Here is a 25390-nt window from a genome sequence, read left to right on the forward strand (position 1 = left end):
GGAGGGGACCGTTGGAGCGGGGGGGGTCTGCCTCTGCTGCCCTCAGCCCGGCCGTGGCGGGGTCGGCCCCCGGCCCTTCCTCGCCCCTCCGCGGTGCCCGGCAGGGCCCCCGGGCTGCCTCCGTCCCATCCCCAGGCAGGGAGCCAGCTTCCCCCGTCCTAGGGCAGGTGGGTTGCGCCGCGGAGCTGCCCCCCCCCCCCGGGGCAGGGTGAGCCGCCGAGCGGCCCCCCTCCCTGGTGCGGAGTGGCTGCTCTCCCCCCTCCGCTTTTTGAGCTGCAACGTGAGGACGGGAATGAGCGCTCAGGAAAGTGTTGGTGAGGTTTGGGGCAGGCACCCAGTGTATTCATTTCCTGTCTTCCGTCCCACGTGGACTGGAAGGGTCCCAGCGAACAGCTTCGAGCTCTTAGCTTCCCCCTGGGGTAGCTGGAAACCCTGCTGGGGGTGGAGAGGGGCGATCCTGTTCGCTGAATAAAATATCCTGGCTGTGTGCAAAACACTTCCCGGATAGCCTTGCATCAGGACTAGGGTTCATTGTCACTGCTCTGTTTCATTTGAGTTGCTCTTGGCAGTGGTCTATATCAGGCTTGAACTGATAACCTAAAGGCAGGAGGTAGTCAGCAAAAAAAAAAAAAAAAAAAAAAAAAACACTGCGAAACCGCTTTGCTCTCATTTTGCTTAAGCTTTTTTTTTTTTTTTTAATCCCTCCTTTGTGCCAAAGATAATGTTGCAAAATGTAGAGCGGAAACTATCCTACACTGGTTTCTGATAGACCAGATGACTTAACACAGCAGTACTGTTTCTTGTAGTGCAGACTGTTTTAAAAATTCCTGGAACCACTGAGATTATGAAACCCTGAAGTTTATTCCAGTGCTTGTGTTTCTAAGGGCTGCCAAACTGGATACTAAGGATCCTCTTTGACCTGTTCATTCTGGTCTTCAAAATGTTCTTCCCAAGGCATAATTATTTACTTTTAAAAAGATTTTTATTTAGCTTTGGAAGATTTACCATTTTGATCTCATAGGTTGCAGTATACTATTCTAAGTTACTTGCATAAAAAAGTCTCCTTCTTACCTATCCAAATAGTCCTCTGTGTCAGCTCAAAATAGTATCTTGTCACCAGCTAAAATATATTTTACCAATCCATACACCTGTTAGCTGTGGAAACTAGTGCGTAAATAGTAATTAGTGAATGAATCGGAAGTATGAAAATTTGCAGGTCCAGATTTACATCAGGCTTTTCAGGTGCTATGCAGTTTTATTGAAAAACAGAAACAAAACTCAAAACTACATTTTGATCTTCGGTTCAGGTGCTGAATTTGTAGTTCTAGCAATGAGGAAAAACTATAATGTTTTACTTGCAGGCTAATCAACTTAGTTTTGGAAGTCTGTCACAATCCTTGTGAGCCTGTGTCAACTTTATAATCATATTTTAGGGTAGGACTGCTGTTTTAAAATAATCCATTGTCATTAGTCCTGAGTCCAAAAGATCATTCAGGAACTTGCTAGTTTGATGAACAGCAGTTGGGGTTTGTTCAAGCATAGACGTAGTTTCATTATATAGTACAATACAACCTTTACTCTCTATAGCATCATTCAGACAAACTGTATTGCAAAATGCCTCACTGAATTAACTTTTAAGTGCTCCATAGAATTAAATACAATTGCAGAGATAAATGGGGAGAAAAACTGTAAGAATGGGAGAAATGTTTTCAGCTGAGGTTTGAAATTAAAAGCCTGTTGGTATGTTTGCTTGGTAGCATTACTGCTATACACTGTTTCTGGGATATATGGTAGCAAAAATCAGACACAGGCTCAAATCCCAGGCTGAATTTCCAGCTTATAGGCAATTTTTAATAATTAAAAAAAAAACTTTAAACATTACTCTTTTTTCATGTTTGATTCCTAATATAGCTTTAAATGAAAGTTAATAAACCCTTCATAAAACCACTGGAAGTATTTATCCTAGCCTTTTTTTAACTTCAAGGGGAACATTTGTTTTTAAGCAAACAGAAACCTTAGCTTCATGTTTACTGTTAAACACTACAGTATTTTACTCTTTGGGAAAACACTGAAGGAATGTTACATTTCCTTTCAAAATTTACAAGTATATTGTTTTGGAGACTATCTCAAGGAAAAGGAATGAGCTATTAAAATATGAGGTTTAACTGATGCTTACTGAAAAAGCAGATAGGTTTATGTGCTCATTATACCCATTATTTGCAGTTCAGCCTCTTAATAAAATAGTGCTTCAGTTAAAAGCTGATATGTGGGTTGTTAATATGCAGTATGAGCTGTTATATGGGGCTGGGACGGCTCAGGGGTGGTTGCAGAGTAGGCTTGTAGTGCTCTAGCTGATCTGCAACCTTTGAATCCTACGTAAACTGTAGATACCAGATCACAAGGAGGTGCAGGAAGAAGGGCAGACTGCTTGCAGCTCTGCCCTGAAAATCCTTGTGCAAGAGGCAGAGGTGGGGTCATGCAGTCATGCTCAGCGACCCCATTGGTTTGTTCAAATTTGGAATTAGGGAGTGCTGTGGGACCTGGGTAACCCAGCACGATGCAGCTTGACATTGCCAAAATCCTACCGAGTTTTGTAATGACCCAAAGTAATGTTACCATGTAGAAGCTGCTTGGCCTGTGGAGGGTGGATTCATCTCTGTCCAGGTTGCTGTGGAAACTTTGTGACAGGAACAGGTTCCCTGTTTGGCAAGTTTATGCCTCGTCTTCACTCCTTTAAAAAAACACCGCAGGATAACTAATCACCTCAGGATAAGAAATACTCATAAGCCATCCGTCATTAGCCCACGAAGATGGCAAGGCGCTTTGGCTTTACCCCAAGGGAAACTGAGGTCAGCCCTGTACTTCACCCGAGAGCAGCCTCAGTGATGTACCTTGGGATGAGTGTTCAGTGCCTGTACGCTGTGTCCCTTCCGTGGGGTGGCTCACGAACATGGGTGTCCTGACAGAAAACAGCTGTGACTGTTTTAGCAGTGAGAATAATAGGAGAGAAAACTGAACAGAATGTGTCCAGGAATGGAGCCTTGTCTCACTCTTTGGGATATGCTGGAGGTGAGATATGTTGCTAAGTCAGCACATGGGAATTTCTTCACTTATTGTCTGTACTGCATCTACTTTTAAAATTTTATTTATAGTGTTGTCAGCACAAATATCATTTGAAATGATATTTCAAGGGGCCGTGGTCTAGTCTTTAAAAGTTTGCAATTCTGTGCTTAAGCTTATCTAATTCTTTTAGTATCTCCAAAATGCACATTCATATAAATATTTCTTACTGTCAAATGTCTGTTTTATGCTACTAAAGAAATTATTATTATGTATCATGGTTATGATGCGTGTAGCAATGATTTTTATTTTGCTTTTTAATCATGATGACTCTTTAACTGGAATGATTCCTAAAACCTTGGACTGTGTACTCAACAAAGAGAGCATGTATAACATGAGTCTGCTTTCCTAACACCACCACAGAGAGAACCCAGCGTGTACAGTAAATAGAACTCAATGTACAGTAAATAGACCTTAAGCAACATCTGGAAAAAATTGCATAGGTATTTAAGGTAGCCACTGTAAGCAATTGATAATCTAAACCTGGCTACTTAAGGGTAGTCTTTAAGTCCCACGCATGTGTTTGAAGGGCTAAAAAGGTGCTTGGGAGACCTGGCCCAATGAAGCTAACTTAGGAAAAACACACTTTTTAATACAACGTTAGGAGGTCAAGAAGGGAGCCTGAGTAATTCAGCCTAAAAAAGCAGAATAGTCTGTTTCAAATCTTGCTGCTACCTCAATGTGTAATAGAGTGTGTAGCTTACTCTAAGGTCAAAAGCAGATTTGCTCTCACTTCCCTGACAGTCAGGTCCCCATGTGTAGGAGCAGTGAATGGCTGGCCGCGGGCCAGCCCACTCAGTCCTATCATTTTTTCAAGTTTGGTACAGGATGGTGGCGGCTAAACTTGTTACTTGCTGGTGACTGTAGCTTATTATCCTCTAGGCGTGAATACCTGCTGCAGGATTTACCAGCACAGCCAGCCCTTTTTTGGAAGTTTTGTTAGAGATCAAGGTCTGAGTAAGCAGGGGAAGTTGAAAAGCCCGCTGTGATTATTTGTATGCTACCTACTATTTACATGTAGGCAAAGAAAACTAGTGGATTCTTAGCCTGTGCATCTTATCAGCTAAAACTGCTTTAAATTCTGCAAAGGTGTAAATCATTAAATGTGGAGAGCAAGAGCTGCAGTAATGAAATACCTGTAGGACTGATGCTGGGATGTGGGCAACTTGTTGGTTTCTCTTTCGAAATTAAAGGATGCGTGGGCACAAATTCTGTGGGGGGATGAAGGGGAGGCCCAAGGAGATGTGATTCTTTTGAGTTTTGAACGTTGGAACCGAGGTGAAGTAAGTTAGTAGGAGCAGAGGCTTGGGAACAACATACACTAATACTGCCTGTGTTTTTTACCCATCCTGCAAATAGGAAGACAGTTTCAGTTTCCCGAAGTATCATTCTGTCTCTTTTCACCACTGCGGATTTATTTAAAAAAAAAAAGGTTCCTTAAAGTCGTTGTGTAGTCCAAACTTAGTTAAGTTAGTTATAGAGTATTCACAGCTCCCAGTTGTCTTCCAAATATTTTCAAACAAAAACTTGCTATTCTGCACGTATGCTTATTACAGGATTATCATTTAACCTTGCTTGGCACAATTGGTTCAGAGGAAAGGAGAAAGCAGAGACTTCCTGTAGGGGTTTCTGGAGGAGGCCCTGAAGTAGAGTGAATTTTCACTGTTTACTTAGGAACAGGCCTTTGGATTAACTGRCTTTGACCCAGGCCTTGTAGTTCTCCATGCTAACATCTGCATAATGCACAAAACGCTTAAGCTGCATTATTTCTAGATTTTCAGGAAGCAAATTGTAGCTGAACTCTCCATGAGGGTATACTTCCAAAAAATACTTTCCAACCAGGGTGGTCCAGCTTTGGCAGTTGCAGTGGGTTGTGGGACAGTCCTTCTGGGTGGGTTGCCCCTTCCTTGTGTGAGCTGCTGCCTTTCCCCTGGCAGCAGCTGCCTCCTGCTCTGCTGTAGTCGCAACAGCTGCATCCCAGCTGTGTATATTAGGTTTGGGAGGAAGCATTTGTCTATTCAGGCAGTGTTTGCTGCTGAATTCGTATTCATTATCGCCTTTGGAGAAAGGTTGATGTGGGTGGGAATCAACTCATAGGTTACTCCTTGGACCGCACTCCTCATGGCATTTGTATCAAAGRTACTGCGTCTGGCTGTAGCTCATTACACGAGAAACTTTCTAATCAGCTCCTAAAATATCTGGAATGGAAGGTAAATACAAAACAGGCTAGGCTTATGCTATGGCATAAAGYGTATCCAAATCTACACCAGCTGAATTCAGCTGGTGTTTGGGTTGGTTCAGTCGGTGATGAGTTGCACAGAGGCGTGCACAGCAAATAATAAGGAACAGGGGGTCAGAGAGGAGCATGTGAATGTTCTGCCCTCAGAAACCCTAAGAAGTACCGAGTGAGATTTATGCCAGTGTTTTGTAATCATAACACAGCAGTTAGCAATAAYAACATCTAAGGGTAAGTGCTAGTAAGCTGCAGGCTTCTTAGGAAATTTTGGAAGTCAGTGAATGGAACCAATTTGTTTTTCCTAATTTATGATGTTACAATTAAAAATAACTAATCTTTTTACAGGTCAATTTCCTTTGCTTTTCCTGTCTCCCTCTGAGAGGAGCTTTTATTTATTTATTTTTTTAAGGAAGAGCTGTACCTATTGGCAGAGGTATTTCAAATGTTGCTTTCTAATTTTTCCAACTCATCTTTTTTTGATAGTACACAGCAATTCAGTTTCAAGACTATGCAAAGATGTACATATCCTTTGAAGTCACAGGAAAAGGCTGCAAGATTGGATCCTAAATGTTCTAAGTCACATCCTTTCTGTGATCCTATGCGATATTCACTGAGAACTTTTAAGAAAAGATATGCTTGATAGTTGCAGAGTTGTTCTCCTTTTTTATGTTATTCTCTGTGTATGCTTTTAGATCAGGGTGAGTTTATTCCCTAAAGAARACTGAGAAGTTGAACATAAAAAATTTCAGGTACACTGAGCACCTGTTAGCTTGAAGCTGATACTGGAAACTGGTCTTCTAGGTCAGTTCCTTTAGCTTTGCCATCATTGTAATACCAGTGGCTGAGTGAAGCTGGAAGGAGGAATTTAACATAGAAGCAAGCCAGACTGGTAAATCATCTGTTAGTTCTGCTGTCTGGAAACTGAGGCAGGAGTCAGATTTCATTTTCCACTTCATGCTGCAAGCATCAGTCAGTTCATGCACCAGTGATGTTTAAGGGCAAGTCACCAAGGCATTGCCTGTTTTGAGTCTTCAGATGTTTGGGGATGCTGAATACTGGATTTCCACATTGCTTTCCTGTGTTAAAGAAAAAAGAAAACATTGCCAAAGGGAAGTACAAACATATGAACAGGCTCTCTCTGGAGGGAGAAGCAGTCGGCAGACCTTTTCCACCTGTAATCAAAACCAAGGCTGCAACTGACAGGGCTGGATAGGACTCTGCTAAGGAAAAAAATGACAAAAAGTGAGCATCTGCTAACTAAATCTGTAAGCGGATCAAGTAAGTAGACATAAAAACTCTTTGCTGTATTCTTCAAAATGTTTGCTCTACCTGCTAAGCAGTGACTAGGATACCAGAAGATCTTTTGCTAACTCTTTTTAGTCAATAATATGAATTTAGCCTTTAGAAGACATTTGTTTGCCTGTCCTATTAACCACCTGGTGTCTGCAAACATCCTGGTCAGAATGTCTCTGACCGTGTGGCTCACACATGTTTTGGTGTGTCTTAGTATCCTTCTTACAGGGCTGTTGAAATGTGATGATTTTAAAGAGAATGAATATGTTAAGAGAAAGTGCCACTGCTGGAGTCATTAGCAGCTGATGTGTGCTGCTTTAAAATGACAAATGAGCAAATTCAATGCAAATTGGAAAGAGCTTTACTTGCTGTGATCTGAGATGAAATATCCATCTATAACTTTTAAGAATTTGAGGACTTTTGTCAGTTCTGATCCAGGGAAACAGCAACATGGCCTTTCTAAGAGTTTGTTGAAAACACATTTGTAATCTAACCTTACCCTATTTTTTTTTTACCTTGATAATAGGTTAGGTAGGTTCTTAACCTCTTCTTTTACATGTATTGTAACTTCTCATGCAATATTGCACTGGCAGTTCTATGATCCAGTGCCAAGAAAAATCTGCTTGCTACACTTGAGCAATCATGAGGGAAAGGATGATGAAAAACTAACAGTGTTTTACTCATCTACTGCTCATTTTTCTTCACAGATGTAGTGAGTAGATATTCAAAGACAGCAATTAAAAGCACTTTCAGTGTTCATAAATTGATGTGTGCTGGTGGGGTCAACAACAAATATCGGAAAGGTTAGAACATGTAGAAAAGTGTTTTCCAAAAGACCTGCCTTGTGATTTTCAGAGCCAGGCTGGGATTATTCAACTGCTGTTTAGAAAGCAATTAGAAGGAGGCAMTTCTGTGGCTGCATGGGAAACTGAGCTGTCTGGGAGCACAGTCAGCTTGGATCCTTTTTTTTAGCAGCCACAGTAGGTCAGGTAACCTGTTTAAAAAGAAGTTAACAGAATGATGTTCTCAGTTAGTGAATCAGGGCTCTCACACTACTCCGCTTGTGACAAACATTTTTAAAGGCCTCTCAGACCCCAGGGGGTTCAARCTCTTTGCTTATCTACCACATGAGCACCAGAAAGTGCTGTTGAGTTGAATCTTAAAGTTCACACTGCTGAGATACTTCAGATTTCCTGAAGAGAGAAGTCCAGGCCAAAGTGAAGGTTCCTGTGTTGGGAACACTCGGCTCTGATTTTGGGATAACAAGGACCTGCTGAGGATATCTTCCTGGTTATTTTTTAATGTCCTCTCATCTTTTAAGCTGAGTGGTTTCTCCCAGGTAACAGCTGCAGGAATAGGTCTGTCATTTGATCTGTGGTCTCTCTGAGCACGAACAATATATGTTGAGAAAGGTATAGAGAGAGCATTATATGTACCTTCCTCTATTTATACCAGGGAAAAGTCTTCCATGTCAGCAGGATTAGTTTAAGGTATTAAAAAACTGAACTGAAGGGACCATGGAAAGATGACTTAGTTTTCCTGAAATGAACTTGATGTTTTGTGTCTTACTTGGACGGCATAGTAAAAAGTTTCCGAAGAAAAGAGGTTGATATAGTTGGAAAACAGTATTTTGTGTAGGCCTTTGGTATCAGTTGATAAAGCTGAGACGGTTAGGTTATCAAAGAAAAGCCAGAGACTTAGCAAAAGCTCAAAGTCATCGGAGGTATTCAGTTATTGTACTGATGGATTAAATTACATAGGTTGCATTAAAAATGCCATGTGAACTAACTGTCTGCTGGAGGAGCATGGGAATACTGCAGAGAAAGTGTTCATAAAATTTACTTGTAGAGTTTCCTGCGATGGTGCCTCAGTACTACACATCTGTCAAGATTAAATGAGGTTTGGGGGCTGATAACACTTAGGTAGGGACACAGTTGTGCCCTAAGGACAGATTTGTAATTTCGTTTATAATCAGGCAGGCTATAATTACGACGTTTGCCTCTGACTAAAAAACAGGTCAGAAAAGGAATGAATTGTGCCGCCTGTATGCAGGGGATCTTTACATTGTAAGAACACCTTGAAACACCTACAGACTTCATGTTACCATTCTTTCATCTTGGTGCTTGCTCAGTTGATAAGTCCATGTAGCTTTCTTGTCATCGGCAAAGAGTTGCAGGGTTGCTGTGTGGGACTGCTGGCTAGGAACACAGTGCAGGAAAGGTTTTGGGTAATCTCCTTTCTGATCTCCAYGATGAGTGATAAATACATGTCTTACCTCCAGTTTGGGGAGAAGGAGGATTTCTCTGTGGGTCAGGTGAGGGATACCTGTGGCTACTAAACTAGGAGGAATGTAGAGAAGAAGAAAGTTGTCTTCTTGCCTATGTGAGCATTTCAGGAGAGTGTTAGGGCCAGTGCAGGAGTGATTTGGATGAGTTCAGCCTAGATGCAGAAGGTTCCTGCCTTTCTCACCTGAAAAACTAGGTCAGCCTCAGGGAAGGCTTCTTGAAAGAGTGATGGGTAGCCATAAATATTAAGGGCAAAGTAGGAACCTCATGAAATCTGTGGTAAGCTAGTGTGCTTCTGGAGCCATATATGTTAGGACAACTGAGAAACAAGATCCTCTCTAAATGATGCCTGTATTTCCCTTCACAGCACCCAAGCCAAGGAGTATCATTATTTTGCATTGTTTGTGTTTTACGGACAAAGAGCAGGTTGAAAAACTGGCCCAGTTTTGCATATGAAGTCTGTGGCCACGCTGGGAATTAAGGCTTTCTCTCCTGTGTCCCATTCAATTCCATAGTTCCCAACTCATCCTTCTTCCTTTGCAAAAATGGGTTTATTTGGCAGTGATCCAGAATTGCTCCATCTTTTATTGGTAGGAGAGATGTCAAAATATGCATCTCTGCTGAGATTCCCCTGGCAAAAGGAAGAGAGACTAAATTAGCGTATGGGTATCTGGAAAGTCTCCTTTTTAAAGAAGGTAGAGGAAGAAGGGAATGACACAGGAAAAGAAAACTCGTGGCAGGAAAAAAAGGTCTGTTTTGACAGAGCAGCTCTCAGGATTACCAGATCATCTTCAGCTGTTGAGCTCAGTGTTTATTTACAGCAACCTTCTGTATAAAGGAGGAGCCAGTGTTCCTCAGTTAAACTATGCCAGCTTCTTTACTGGGCAGCACGTCTTCTGACTAGTGCTGTGTCCAGATGCCCAAAGGACTTGCACTGAGTAGCCAGCTGGCTATCTGAACCTGGGCTGAGCTGGGACAGCTTTCAACCAAGGCTGGAGGGAGATGTAAACTCATTTTTCTAGGCTGCCGAGTTAGTTCAGCTGCCAATTCTGCTGTCACATCTGTTTATATGGCCCATAAACATGTAGAGAGGGCTCATACAGCATGKAAGAGGGTTCAAGTGTCTTTTAAAAATCATTTTTATTTTTTCCTTTTGCTTTTGAAGATCAGAAAACAGCTAGAATGAACTTTTATTATCTTTGCTTTTTATATAAAATATTAATGAAGCAGGAACCATGTTCTTCAGAGACAAGATTTTTTTTCCAGTAAGCACTGTCAGTAAAAAAAAGTCCAATAAAAATGTTGTCCTCCCTCACCTTCAGTGTCTGGAAGATAAAGAGGGCTTTTGACTGTTTGTATTATCCAAGTTGACCCAGTTGCATGCTTTCAGAATGACTGTGCTACAGATCTGAGTTGTGCATCTCAAATAGTTTGTCGGTTACCACCCCACTTCTGGAAAGGCCCGTTAAGTCTTTATTTGCTTCCTGAAACACAGTCGAATCTAATGAAAAGGGYCGTTGTTTGGAAATACCATGATCTGGTGCCAAAAGAACTACTGTTGTGTAACCCTTAATAGCAGGTTAGGCAGTTGTTCCTTGGTTGAAATCGGTATGTGCAATGGGGGCTTTCCAGCTTTCTTTCTCTCTGGGGATGGCACGTCTCATCTTGTTCTCTCTCTTTTGGAACTGCAGCTCCCACGGAGGTGTTTAGCCTTACTGAGCTGGTAACAGATCCTTGCACACATTTGAATACCAAGATTGTACTTAGGGGTAACAAGCTTAAGGGGACAGAAGAAGACAGCAGTGTCCTTTGAGAAGGGTGAGCACTGACTCATGAGTAGCCAAGGGTAATTTTGTCTAGTCTTGTTGGCAAGTTTATTTGTTGTCCTCCCTCTCTCCCCTCCCCCCCCAAAACAAAGACAAAAGAATCAATACGTAAAGATGCTTCAGGACAGATTTGACATGAAAAAACTGAGGTGAAATAGAAAAGTTTGAATTTTGCAAGTCAGAAAAGAAAGGATAATGTGTTTTCTTCCATGCTGACATTTCTGCTTTTTGCGCTATTTATGTTAATCTGCCACTCAGCAGCGCTCTGTTGTGCTACATCTTTGTAGCAGTGATATTAGTATCTGCAGATTCCAGTCAAACATTAAAGTCCCAATATGGTGGACGTTTGCATCAAAGGTTACTTCTCAGTTTTCAGCTAAAGCAAATTCATGGGGATTCTTAAATATTTTCTTTAGGATGGACTATATCATAGCAGAGAGATCAGATTCATCTCTAGTCTGATCTTCATCTCTGAAGATCAGATCTTCATCTCTAATCGTCTAACATCCCTGTGCAGTTAGAGCAATTGCTTACAGGAAAAACAGTATCAGTGAAATAGTTGAATTATCTTTTGGGTTTCACAGCTGGAATTTAACAGCTGGAAACAAAAAGCAGTGAGAACATTATCTTATTATCCAGGTCCAACTTGCTGTTGGCAGGCTCTCAAATGGACCACAATTTGGGAACATCTGCAGCAGAGATTGCTGCAGACTGCCGTGCTCTTTTCCTGTGGAAGACCTTTTCTTAAYGAAGTGAGTTTCCTGGGGCCATTAGAGCACACAGTTTGCACTGGGGCTCCCTCAGAAGAGCCTCTGTCCGTTCACCTTCTATTGATGTCTTTAGAGCTTTCTCTCCAATATTGGTTGCTTCAGGCTCTTATTCACAGATATGTTGATTTATAAGGTGAGGAGGAACCAGGATGATACTCAGCTTGACTTATCTTCTGTTTAGCTCRGGCTGTTTGACTTTTCTGTGTTAATTTTTGTCTCTGTGAGAAAAGGCTGATTTAAATACCCCTCCTCCCTTCATTTAGAGGCCTCGGGTGGTGGAGAAACTACTTTATCTCTTGGTAAGTTGTTTCATAATTATCCTTGCTGTTAATATTTTTTGTCTCTGTYTAATTTCCAGTCATGGGCACTTGCTCTGTCATTGCTAGACTGAAGAGCCCTCCACTGTCACGCTTCTTTCTTGTGTGTAAATGCTTCCAGATCACCTGCAGAGCGTCTCTCTGTGAATTGGCAGTCTTCCACTCTAGTCTTACTCCTTGTCATAGCTTTATTCCTTCCTCAGTATAATCAGTACTGTTCTTGAATGGGGACAGCTGGCTGGAGACACTATTCCGGCAGAATTTATAGCAGTGACAGATAGGCACAGAGAGTCCTGCTTGATAGCCTTGTATATCCAAGGATCATATTTGACCTGCAGTCATAGCATTTCTTTGAGAGCTCATGTTAGCTAATTATTCTCTGTGGCATAGCTCGCGCTCTTCTGGATCAAGTCTCACATCCCTTAAGTGCGGTCTGCCGCCTTTTTTTCTAGCAGCGTGACAATACTGGGCACGCAACACTGAAAGAAGTGGAGAACCAACATTACCTCTAGTCAGCCGTTTGTGTAAGAAGCAGTATGTCGGAAAGGACCTAACAAAAATGATCGTTCTGCAGGAGATGTTGCGAAGCACAAGCTGTATAGAAGCTAGAAAATAAGTTAATTAACCTTTTGGAGAACTTGTGGTTCCTATTTCAAGGTAGCAAAGACAATTACAGATAAATAAGCATAATGCATGGTGTCATGGTACTCAGAGGATCAAATTTGGGGGTTGCTGCATGCTGAGTTGCAGTGTGGCKTTCATAGTTTTTTCCAAACTCCTTTTTATCCATCCATAAAGCTGATGATAATTAAATCATTATATTTAAAATAATTAAAATATTTTAAATAACTAGTGCCCCTTGGAGTTCCTGAATAAACAGCACTCCTTGGACAGAAATAGGTAGTCGCCATAAAGAATTTCTAATTTATTTGTTCTGTGTTTTTTAGCACATCTAATGCATTTGGGTCCCACACTGTTGCTAGAGCTCTAGGCATGGTGGAATACAAGCAGCCACTCTGTGGATATTATTTTCAGTAGAAACAGTCTGAGAAAAATATCCATGTAAAATAAACAGGGTTTTGTTAAATATATTTTATAATGTATCTGTTATACAGCCATTACTTTAGCATCTGGCTGCATGACAGAAATAAAATTCAGCTCGAAATTAAATCAAATCCTATAATAAGCTTCATGAGTGGCATTCTTCCACCTTGTGCCTTATCCTTCCAGAAGCGACTCGTGAAATACTGTTGTCTATCAGTCAGAATATAGTCAAGTAAATGTATGACCGGAAATGCTTTATCTATTCCACTAAAAGCACGCTCTTGAGAAAAGCAGCTTTGCTKATGTCAGCACTGTGGTGGTGTGCGAGGAAAACCGATATCCCCTTCCTGAGACCGGACCCAAACCACAGACTCTGAAGTAAAGCCAGCGTCTGAAATGGCAAGCCAGTGGATGGGAGGCTCAGTACTATCCATGGAGCAAGTACAGTGTTACGAACCTAGTCTGATGTCTTAGTAAAAACTGCAGAAGGCGTATGTTGGGTTTGCAATACATGTATCTCTAGTTAATGTTAACAGGTTCCTAATAGCAGATCTCTACCTATACTGTGTAGTGGTTATGTGGAACTGTCGTGCTTAAAGCCAGCTCCAGTTGTGAATCATCGTGAGCTGAGAGTATACTTGCAATTGGCTCTTGGAAGTAGTTTAGTATTCTAGTAGGAAGAGCTTATTTTGTGCTTGCTGCCATCACGAACCTGAAGCCATGTAGTCAAAGATGCAGCCACCCGGAAAGGGAGTGATTTCGAATAAGGAACTTAACTTTAGGCACCAAGAGCAAAAAATGTCAGTTTTCTGGTTTAGATAATTTACAAACTTCATTGCTGATATTTGGAAACTGTGGGCTTTCCAGTGCTGCCAGAGGACTGGCTATATCCGTGTCAAGTCCTGGACATACTAATTTTCCAAAAGCATCAGTAATTGAAAACAGCTTTTGGAAACAATTTGCCATTGGCTACTAAGCAATAATATTGTCAGTAAAGCACAAAGTGGTTTGAATTGTCACCCCAGAGTTGTGGAGGAAAGGGAAGGAACCATGTGAACTAACAGTTGTGTAAAGATGCAATTTAGAATAAAATTGGAAAGTCATTCTTCATCCAAGCAATCCATACAGCTTGGAACAAGTCAGAAGTTTACTGCTTTAGAGCCCTTGTCATGCGTAGGCGCACATAATTTTCAGTCTTCAATATTTTGCAGACATGGACTAGTCACACATAATGTTCCTGATAGAGTGACCAAAATTTATTATATTTCTGTCTTCTAATTTTTCATTAATTAAATCCAGTGTCATCTTTTGCAGTACATTATCTAGCTTTTGCCATCAGGTAAACTTGATGTAGCCTAAAATCTATCCAGCTGATTATTTTAGGGTTCCTGGGGAGACATTATCAGACTGGCTGGTTAAAAATGTTCGTCTCTGATGTGTATTGTTTAGCATTCTCACTGGTTGCAAATTGAATGGGAAGTACTTTGTTATCATCAAGTGATTAACCTGTTATCATCCTCATTTTTAAATACAAACTAGAAATATTTCTTGAAGAATTCTACCCCTGGTGCATTATACTCTCTCTCTGTTCACTAATGTCTCTGCTCCATTGCTGGAATTTCTCTTGTTCTATCATACTTCAGAAATCTCTGTTTATTGTCGTTAGCTCTCCAAAAGTGGGACTGCCACCCAATTTCACAAGCTGGTTTGTCACAACACTTTTTTTCTTTTCCACATTGTTCTAGTAGGAGCTGAAGGAGTAGTTTATCCTGTTCTCTGGTTTGTTTTGATGATCCTCCTGGGTGCTGTGATCAGACTGACTTGTGCGTGCATCTGGGACCGGGCAGTTCTGAGTTATCCGGAACTTCAAAACACTAGAGAGTTCCCCACCCATCTTGTCCGCATTGTTCTTCCTAAGCAGGGTGTGAGTAAAGATTTCAGTGTTCAGCTCACATGAATAGTTCCCCTGGGTGGGTTTCAGTAATGCCACTTACCATTTTTTTGTCTCCGTAGTTGGTATTTTTAGTTCTAGAAATTCCGTGTTACCTTGCCTTCTAGCAGCCCCGAAATGTCTTGTCTTTGTAGTTTGCCACATCCCTTGAGTGTGTTTGTGACACACTTGAGTTTGAATTTGAGGGGTGCTTGAGGGTTATTCTCTCCCAAACGCTGCTAGTTGGGCCTCCGTCTGCTCAGCTAGTCCCTAACTGAGATTAGTCACCTTTTGAATGAAATGTGAATTTGCACAAAAAAGGACTTGCTGCAAGGAGCTAACAATCAAAAGGGAGGCAAATTAGGGGAAGGGGAATAGCAGTTGGTGTTTATGCTGGACAGATTCATTGCAACTAGAACAGCAGAGGCCTCTGAAGGAGAGCTTCCGCGTGGGCAGAGCGGGTGAGTTCAAGCGCAGTGCCTGCGTGGCAGTGTCGGAGAGGAGACTGAAATGATTGCACAGCAAACGAGTGGATAGGCTGGGAATGTGGGTGAAACACAGGAGAGCAAGGGGTCAGTGCAGAGTTTGAAAAGGGAGCACAGTTGGGCATTTCTAAAGATGTGTAGAGATTTGAGCTTGCTAAGGGTGTGTCAGTCTAAATATTATTCCTTCTGTGCAGTTTTAAGCAGGGCATATATATCAAAACATGCTTATATTTATGAAGCTAACAATGTTATGCATAACATTTAATATACTTTTTAGCTGACCTCTGTCTGACAGTCAATGCTCAATGTTGAAATCTGAATACATGTTAAAATACTGCGTAAGGAGTATGTGAAGTATCTTTGCTTTGTTTGTGATCACACTGCGAGTGATAGGAACTCAGACTAGTTATTAGTGCAGGGCTTGGGGAATTAGGACTTCTGCATTTGGTTCCCACTTGGTCTGTGTCATTACCTTCTTTGCGCCCTGCTGTTGTCAGCTGGTGAAATGGGGAAAGCACGTCTTGCTGCCGCAAGCGTATTACGGGAATGAGAATTTGTGAAGTGCTTTGGGATCGCAGACGTAAGACCTGTCCTGCTGGATGAGGCCAGTGGTCTGCCAAGCCCTGCGGTCTGTCTCCCACGCTGGCAGTAGGAGATGCTATTTAGGGGGAGTGCACAATCCTGGCCACTTTCTGCAGTCCATCCCAAGATGTCAGATGCTCCAGAAAACTGGAGGATATGATGCTAACCTGAGCAGGGTTCACCTCCTCTGATGTCAGCTGTCTTTAAGTGTCTAGCCTAAACTTGTCTTAGATGCAAGCTCCTTCCACGTTTAGCGGAGAGGGAGAGACGCTCCTAGAAAGTGAGTCACTCACTTTTCTTAGCCACAGTTACACGGACAGGCGTCTCCGCAGCAGCAAGGACTGTTTTTCCTTCCCTCTGCCCTGCCCATTGGAAGCGTTTGTGAGGCCATGCCATGACCTGGACCAGGAAAACGATCTGAGTTTGAACAAGCCAGCTCCAGTCCTGCTCCCCCTTTTTTTCCTTTCTTGGGGTTGTTTTAACTTGGATCAGTCCTCAGTCCCTGAGATCCCACAAAGCCACTTGAGAAGGAGCAGCTTTGCAGTGGGGAGCCAGGGACTGCTCTGGCTTGGCAGGGGCGCCAGGAGACATGGCTGACTGTACATCCACAGGCTCAGACTAGATGCGGAGATTTTAAATGGCTAATGTTAGGTGTGATGATTCCTGGCTCRGTCCGCTTTGCCAATGTGCACGTATGTGTGTGGGTCGTACTGACAAGATATTAAGGATTTTTGAAACAGAATGTGTGAGAAGCAGGCAGATGTAGTGCATGGCAAATTAGCTCGAGTGTTACAACCTTGGGATTGGTTAGCAATGCTTTTGTTTTCTGCTATATAAGCTCTCGGAGAATATCCTGGAAAAAGTGGGATTGTCATTGCTGTTGTTTATCTACGTTTTAGTGTGTGTCTCTCTGATTTGGCATTGCATCATCAAAGTGTTAAAAACAAACTCAGAAAAAAAATGCAGACTGTGCATTTAAACTGAACACATTAAGTATTATCAGGTGCAGAAATTTCTAACTATCTGTTGGCAAAAGGAGATAAGAAAAATAATTAATAAAACTCCATGAACCTTTCTTTTGGAGAAAAGGTTGTGTGCTGAACAGTAGCTCTGATCAAAGCTTCACAGCTGAGCTTTAAAATACTTTTTCAAAATGAACCCTGTGCCATAAATGCTATCAGATGCTTAATTAAGACAGCATTAGCAAGGAGCATGTTTGCAATAAATTACAGGGAGATGTTCTGACATGCTTTATCTATGTAAAGGTTTCTATTTTTATGTGAAGCTATTTACAGATTATTGATTTCAAAAATAGATTTGTAACTAAAGAAAAAGATGCATCATATTTCAGTTGCTTGGAGTTGAGAATCCTGAGTAGCTGGCTGCCGGCTCCGTTAGATGTTTAATCCAGTGGCTTACACATGTTTGGAGTGATTCAGCCCATCTTAGTTTTCTCTGTCTTTGGCACCACTATGAATTGGAACAGTTATATTCAGGGATCAGGTCCCGTGTCTCTTACTCATGCAGGTAGGCTGAATTTTACACCTTTGAGGTATCAGAACAGTTTCATCGAAGTCAGTGAGACTTCTTGTGTGAGCCAGGTTTTTGGGTGGGCAGCATGCATCACAATATCTTTGCAAGTTGTTACTGTTTTATTTCAGGGCAGTAAGCTACTGTCAGAGTGCCAGTAGAGCCTGCTGAACTGAAGGAGTGCCTCTGAGTTCGCAGAATACAAAACTGCATCATTAGAATTTTTTATTTTATGCTATATAAACATTAAGACAAAGGAATTTTAATAAATAAATAAGGGCAAAGCTTGTAGGTAGAGGTAATATCTTTTATTAGAGCAACTGATAGAGTTTGAAAACTTAGACAAGCTTGTGTGCCCAAGAGCTTGTCTGTTTTTTCCAGCCATACCAGTTGGTCTAATAAAAGATATTGCCTCTGTCTACAAACGTCATCCTGCCTGTGAACTCTGTTCATCACAGCTACAACAAAATATGGCTGGAAGATTACAATAATTAAAGCCTTTCTTGTTTAACTATGAAAACTCAGATTTCTGTGATTTCCTCAAATCTCAGCATTTCCAATCCCAGCACACACAGGATGATGCTGTGTAGCTTCTCTTGCAGTAGAGGAGGAGAGCTTCATCACACAGAAGCTCAAACTGCTTCACTCATTCCTCATTTTAGAAAGGATGTTATTAAAGGTAACCCGCTAAAGTTCTTCTGCCATCTGGTTTTTAGGAATCTTTGTTGGAAATGTTTGCTGAACTACCAGATGTTTGYGTGGACTAGTGGAACTAGTCCTACCCTAATACCTGTGCCAGCATCTCTGTTTAATGTGGTATGGAGGTGATGCAAACAAGATGAAGTGGGAAGAGGAGGCTAGCATAATGAAAAGTCTTGGCTTTGACTGTGGGTGTAGATCTTAAAATCTTAAGATGTATCTGGCTAGATAAACAGAACAGTGTAGCCCTTCAAAATGGTGGCTAGCCTGGATTCAGACTGCTCTCAGCTGGAAGATGTAGATCCAGACCTCTGTGAGTTGGCTTTCCTAGTTTCCTGCACATGAGATAATACCAGCTGCTCAACAGGTTTTTTCAGTGCTATTTTATTTGCCATTTAGGGGCCTTGAGTGTGTTGTGTCTTTTGGGTCTGAATCCACAGATCAAAGGTAGTAGCTTTAAAATAGCTCCACGTAAGACCGAGGCAGTCATGATCCAAGCTGTCTTGAAAACTTCATGGGCTAGACAGTTTTCTACCCTTTGGGGACACAAGCCCTTTCTGTAGTTTGCAGTGTTGGGGTCGTACTAGACCCTTCACCGTGCTGTGCATCTCTGACTGCTTTCTCTCATCCACTGGCCTGCAGTCTGTCACCCTTCTTTCACATGGCTGTTCCAGCTCTCCCGATGTTCTTCTCCTCCACCTAGACCCACTGCAGTCCCTGCTGTGTGTAGCTGCCCTGCCTTTGAAGTGGAACAGGTTGATGCTTGCAGGCCATTTAGTTCTGCGCCCTGTGCTGTCATCCACTTGCCTTTGGGCATGGTTTAAATAGCTGGTAATTACTTTTAAACCCTTAGTGGCCTGGGCCTGGGCTATTTTAGAAGCTTCATCTCCCTGCATGCCCTGCTGTGGAAGCCACGCTTGGCTGGCATGCCCCATCTCCCTGTTCCTGCCGGTGACCTCCTGGGTGTGTTGCAGGGAATTCGTGGTAGAGAGCTCTCAGCTCTGGAATGCGTTCCCTTAGGCTGCCTGCCAAAGCCTAAATTTGGTGACCTTTAGGATGTGGCATAAGATGCATTTTGTAAACCTTGCTTATAGTAACTGGGAGACGAGCAGAGAATGCTGGGGGAGGGAGGAACGTATTTTTTACAGCCAATCTATTTGCCTTCTGTTTGATTTTTATGACAGGCAAATAGTAGGTAAATACACTAACAAATGCTGTGACAATCACAACTGTTGCTCTTTAATCAAGATTAAAACTAAAAAATAATACAGATTTCCTCTAGGAGAGTGAGCACAACACACATGACACCCGAAAGTGCAATGATTTCTAACACCGGTTTGAAAATTCAGTCTACTTTTTACTTTGCTGAAACCATCTAGTTTCACTTCTGTAAAATGAGGGTAGTCATATTTTAAAGGTGCCTGAAAGTGATTACTGTATTCATATAGCTTGTGGGGKTTTTTTTTCTTCTTTTAAGGAAGAGCAAACAAGCCAAGTCCTGTGGTCCAGCAGTTATATTGGTTACACGAGAGTGTGGTTTCATGTTACACCTAATTTGGTATAACTGTGGGATGCATTTTCCACCCCATTCCTTGTGCTGGCTCTAACGATAGAGTTATGGCAGGTTGGACTGGGTTCAGCCTGCTGACCAGTGGAGAACTATCACGTTTCTGTTTGGTTTTGGTGGGTTTGTTTTGATGGGTTGGAGCTTGGATTGGCAAGCTGAACTGACTCACTGTGGGGCTACTTAATCATTAGATGCCAATCATCTGATGCCATGGATGCAGCAGGACATGTGTCTGGAAGGACGATGGGGGGAGCAGGACTGCTTGAGTGTGCTGATAAAGCAGTTGGGAAATGTGCCCCTGTTGCCTCACTGCGGGGCCTTTCTGAAGATAAAGACTATCTGCTGGCTTACTTTGGAGAACCAGTACTTGCGAAGGGGTGCAGATTATCTGTGGAGGAAGTTATATGTGTGAAGATCTGGTGGTGGATGTTTGCATTCCTGGTATTACAGTTTTGCAGTGTGTTCTTTGCTCTGCCTCAATGTGGCTGACCTGCAGAGGACACAAGATATTAGAATAATCTTTCTACTTTTCTTCCAATTGTTTCTGCTTATTTAGCATCCATCTCTTCTGTAGTTTTGTCTTTGCTGCTTAGAGAACAAACAAAAAGCAAAGTCAGAGACAAGACTCTATTTTTACCTTGTGGTAGATGGGGCAAGGTCGGTCCCGCTTCGGGTTGTAGAGTTTGCCTTGCCAGTTTATCTCATGTTTAAAGGGTAGTTTTTCTGTCAGCTATAGCTAAGGCATATTAGTAACTCTAAGGTCAAAAATATGCCTTTTCAGCAATGAAAACAAGGTGTCTGTCTCTCAATAAATTTTCAGCACGAAGGATAGGAATGTCTTTGCAGTTCCAGCGATGTGGAAAAGCTCTCCCATCTGTCTGTTTTACTGACTCTCTGTCTCACCTAACATCTCAGAGGAAAGCATCTTGCTTGAGCTACAAACACAGATCATTCCACTGGGCACTTTGCAGAACTTCCTGAGTAGCATTGCATCTTTCAGTAACCAGGAAACAGTTAGACAACTTTGGGGTGAAACAGACCTTGAACTTAAGCAAGCTTTTCTCTTCTGCCTTTTCCAGAATTAAATAAGCATTTAAAGATGACAACCTCATGGAGCGACCGACTCCAGAATGCAGCAGATCTCCCTGCAAACATGGATGGGCATGCTCTGAAAAAGTACCGCCGGGAAGCCTATCACCGGTAAGTCGTTCGTGTAACTCTACAAATAAATTGCTGAGAGGGAGGGTATTAAACTAAACATAAAACCCGCATTTCTTGCTGGTTTTTGCTTGCTGGTAGTAACAGAAAGGTCATTCCCACTTTCCTTGTAGAAGACAATTTTGAAGACAGCACAGTATTTGCCTGCAGGAATTTGCAAACAGTACAGTTGAGATGCTTGTAATGGAGTGAGGGTATGGTTACGAGGGTTAATGCAGTAGAAAGATTAATCTCAAGTTAGATTTTGGGATAGAAGCTTTGAAGTCAAGAAATACTGAGCGCACAAGTGTTATAATTGCACTGCAGTGCACACTGGGAGAGTTTAGGCTTAGACACTGGAATGCACAAATAAAAATTTGGAGGAAATTGAATAGGAGCAGAAATTAAGTGTTTGAGCATTATATTTAATATGATTCATTGTATACACCATAGTAGCATGTAGAAGCCCTAGATGAGATCTCAGCCCCCTTTCCTCAGGCAGGTGTGCCTAAAACCATCTTTGCTGTAAAGAGTTTGCAGTCTAAATAAACAAGATGTCAAGGTGCAGAATAAAAGCAATATCACACTCATGTTTTGGGAATTGAAGTACAGAGACTAGATTGYTTTCCCAAGATCACGTTAACTGTTTGGTTGAGCCAAGAATTTAGCCCACATCTCCCAAGGTTCCAGGCCTAGAGCATAAGATGGGTACAGTCTGTGTCCTCATCAGATGTCTGGAATATTATTATGGAGTTAAAAACAAGAGTATCTGGTGATTGTCAGTATTCTGTTTGTGGGAGGTGTATTTTCAAAGTTTAGCTTGTTTAATTTGAGAAGTCATGCAGTATGATAATCAGAGTATATTCATATCTTTTACACAGCGGGAGCTGGAGAGATGTAAGTCGGATATAGAAAGAGAAAAAAAAGTCAAGTTTCCCAACCTCATGCTTAAATGCCATGTTGCATTTGTGATTCATACACAGTGGTATTTCTGAGGAAGTGTTTTGGAAGTGTTGGAGATCTTTGATTCTCTAAATGGAATCTAATTAGAGAAAAATGCCTTAGCATCATATGACAGGCCAGGTTTTGCAAGTTGCAATGTCTAAGGCTAAATAATGGATCCTATGATGCATTTCTGAAGCTTTCCAATTTCCAGTAAATATGTTTGGGCACTTCTTTAGTGTTAGCATTATTTGAGTCTCCCTGTGACAGCTGGTTAATCAAGATACAAAAACTTCTAATGAATGTAACTATATATAACATGTAAATAGAGATGGATTTTATAGCATTGACCTCCCTGGCAAAAATCTTCACCTCACTGAGGTCATTGACAGTTTTGCCTTTGGGTCATGATTTTACTTATGGCTTTAGTTGGGTTACTCTTGATTTAGGCTGATGTAAATGTAATCAGAGTAAGGCTGGTTTATTTTTTCATGCATATTTGCTCTATATTTATTATGGTTAGGTGCTGACAGTCGAAGTGCCAAGTGTTGTGCAAGGTCCAAACGAAGCGGTACTTGTCCTTAAGAGCTCACGCATTTGAGCCCTGATCATGTTAACCCTCACTCACATAAGAAATCTTGATGTTCACAAAGAATTCTCTCATGGAAGACTATAATACATTCATATAAATGAGGGTTTCCCTGTAGGAGCTGGGACCTGAGAGTCTGAAATCAGTCTGTTTTACAGTTTAAATATGCCTTTATAGAATCTAGAAGTGTCTCACCCRAAACATGTTAAGTAGAAATATTGCTAGCACTAAAGATTTTCATGGAACATGAAACACTTGAAATATATTAAGGGGAGGCACACTTTCATTTTGAAATTAGTATCCTGTTTAAAAAAAAAGACAGAGAGGAAGAATGAGACAGAGACAGAGAGAGAATGAGAGAACCTGATGCCAAGAGTGTAGTATAAATCTGTGCTATTAATGGCTTTGGTGTACCAGTTTCATGGGAGTTATTTTGATAATCCAGTATTGTAAGAATCTGAAACAACCTCATTCCAGAGGCAGTGTTGTCAGACTTCTATTTCTGGTATTTTTTGTGAACTTAGTGTTCACAGGTGTGATGTTACTTAAGAGAGAAATGCAGACTTAACATGATAAAATAGAACTGAAATTATTTACCCTTGTTTTTCAATATTATATCTTTTAGTATTTTAATAATTGGTCAGATATAGAAAATGTATGCTTGTCACAGCCATCGCTTCTAGGATGTAAAATTGTTTCAGTAAGGTACCAGTTTGCTCTGAGTCTTGGATATTGCTGAAGCACTGGAAATTTATGAAAGAGACAGATACGAAATACAAGGTATTGATTGTCAAGATTGACAATCCTTTCTTTAATGTACCACTGATAAATCTTGCAATTTTGTTGTCAGACCTACATTATTTTTTGAATGTTGTAAAATGCCAACTGCTGGAATCGTGTGAATGTTTGGATATTTCCTTTCTCTCTCTCTCTTTCTTTTTCTCTCTCTCTCACCCTTGTGGTTAAAGAAAAAAGCTTGAAAACGTGAATCCAAAATGACTGAGAAAAACAAACAATATAAAAAGAACATAGAATTTAAAACTGCCTTTAAAATCTTGATCTTTAAGCTGGTCCCAGTGATTTTATAGGCCCAATCTGGAAGACTGTGAGAACTTGGCAGCTGTGCCACATTTACAGAGTGGTTGTAACAGGGGTTAACTTTTGAAACCAGTTTTGGAGGCCCATTTGGGCTCAAAGTCATTCACTGGGGTTTTCTAATTGCTACTAGTAATGTTTGATTTTCTGAAATATGAAATAAAAAATAATGTTTCACCATTTGTTTACTTCATGTTTACCGGTGGAGATACTTAGAACACTTGATTTAACTTTCTGGTTCTCATGAACTAGGACAGATTTGAGATACTTGAATTGCAAATATTGCAGCATCATAGAATAAGGGGGGAAAGGCTCCATTCCAGGCAAAATTATTTACCGTAAGAAATAATAACAATGTTTTCATGGATATTAAACTTTTCAAAAACTTAAAAAAAATTAGCTCTGAAAATGCCCCTATGAGAGTTGTATTTTACCATGGTTGTTGATACCGGGAATCTGGGTTTTCAGGTGTTGCACTTCTTATTGTATCATAGCTGATGGATGGATGGATGGATGCTCAACATGTAATATTGTTGGCAGAGATCTCAGCTGAGACTGGTTTAACTGGTGTAGTGCATACTGACTGAGCTCATGATGACTAGATCCTAATCATGTCTGAATGCCATAGGCAAGAACGTTCACAATCAAATATTTATAGCTGTTTTCCTCCCCAGAGTTTTGCTTAGTGTTTTGATCAGTTCATACAGCTGCTTAAGAAATTACAGTGTTGAGGTTATTGATGAAGTAAGCAAAACTTGAAAACATTAACGTGTAYGCTGTAGAGTTCAAGGGCCATAAAGGTAACATCAATAATTGGAGAAATCCATAAAAGAGGAGAAATAGTGTTTTTTCTTTTTATCTTCAGACTATTTCTGGTCACTTTAACTAGGACTTTAAGTTAGCTAGTGTTAGTATCAGCCACAAACCTAGTTATACAACATTGTTGGCKCCTGTTGGTGGTGAGCTCTAAAGATGAATTAATATACAAGCTAGCTGTTATTCATTCTCTAGCAGAGGTCACTGGTAAGAGGATACTGCATTACTGTGCTATTGGCAGCATACATTTTAATTCGGAAATAAAATTGATGCGTAGCTGTTAGGTGGCTTTTCCGTAGTGTGTGTGGTTGTGAGGCCACCTCCCTCACGCAGCGCTTGTTGACTTTTCCGGGTAGAGGATAATCACTAGGTCATTTGTTCTGGAGGAGTACTGTCATTTAACGTGATTGTAATTAGGCAAGAACTAGGTTGACTCTGAGCCACCAAATTGCCCTAGTGTCTATTTTTTAACTTGGAGTGAGCACTTCTAGGCACCCTCTGGATTATCTCACATAGCTCTTTAGGGTTTAAATAGCAACCACATCTAGTTAAAGCAAATAATGGAAAAAGTTGGTGTTCCATCCACTCTTGTTACTGACAGTTACCAAGAACCAGGAAACAGGTATTTGCATTTACTTTTATTCTGTGGTTTTGGCTTAACAGGGCAGTAAGGCTGAGATGGCCGTTTTGTTAAACGTATAGACTTCGGGATGTTTTTGCCGTTTTGCATCAGAATAATTTGAGACTTGTCAGCCCGAACATGAAGTTTCTGGAGATGTTTTAGTTTTGTTTTCTTGCAGGGCTGTTTGCTGGCTAGCACAGGGAACGTGGCATCATGACTTCTAATCCTAACTCTCCTGCTGACTGGTCATAGACTCTTGAATAAGTTGCTTCATAGTTATTATGCTTCAGTTTGCTTTTAAAGCATCTTATGGTGGTGATATGAGCTAAGTGGTTTCAGCTGGTAAAGTATTTTGAGATCCTAGGTAAAAAAAAAAAAAAGATATATACTATAATAGTGACAAAGCAAAAGGTTTAACAATTGGTTCTTTTGATTTCTAGATTTA

The 25390-nt window shown here is 41.2% G+C and overlaps 1 protein-coding gene across 10 annotated transcripts in view; it reads left to right on the forward strand.

Annotated features, from left to right (window-relative positions):
• The first annotated feature begins 2903 nt into the window (after positions 1–2903).
• The window catches only part of NT5C2 (5'-nucleotidase, cytosolic II), a 61340-nt gene continuing 38853 nt past the window's right edge, over positions 2904–25390 (forward strand). For 2 of the 10 annotated variants that reach the window (XM_026069706.1, XM_026069711.1), the window contains exons 1-2: positions 11805–11829; positions 20764–20884. In XM_026069706.1, coding sequence (XP_025925491.1) covers positions 20795–20884 — 90 coding nt within the window. In that variant the 5' untranslated portion in view covers positions 11805–11829; positions 20764–20794. Of the gene's footprint in view, positions 3070–6429; positions 6635–11804; positions 11830–14788; positions 14814–20112; positions 20126–20763; positions 20885–25390 lie in introns of those variants that run through there. The other 8 variants (XM_026069709.1, XM_026069705.1, XM_026069708.1 and 5 more) reach the window with 7 other exon arrangements.

The sequence above is a fragment of the Apteryx rowi genome, unplaced genomic scaffold, assembly GCF_003343035.1.
Source record: "Apteryx rowi isolate R43461 unplaced genomic scaffold, aptRow1 scaffold_3, whole genome shotgun sequence".
NCBI lineage: Eukaryota > Metazoa > Chordata > Aves > Apterygiformes > Apterygidae > Apteryx > Apteryx rowi.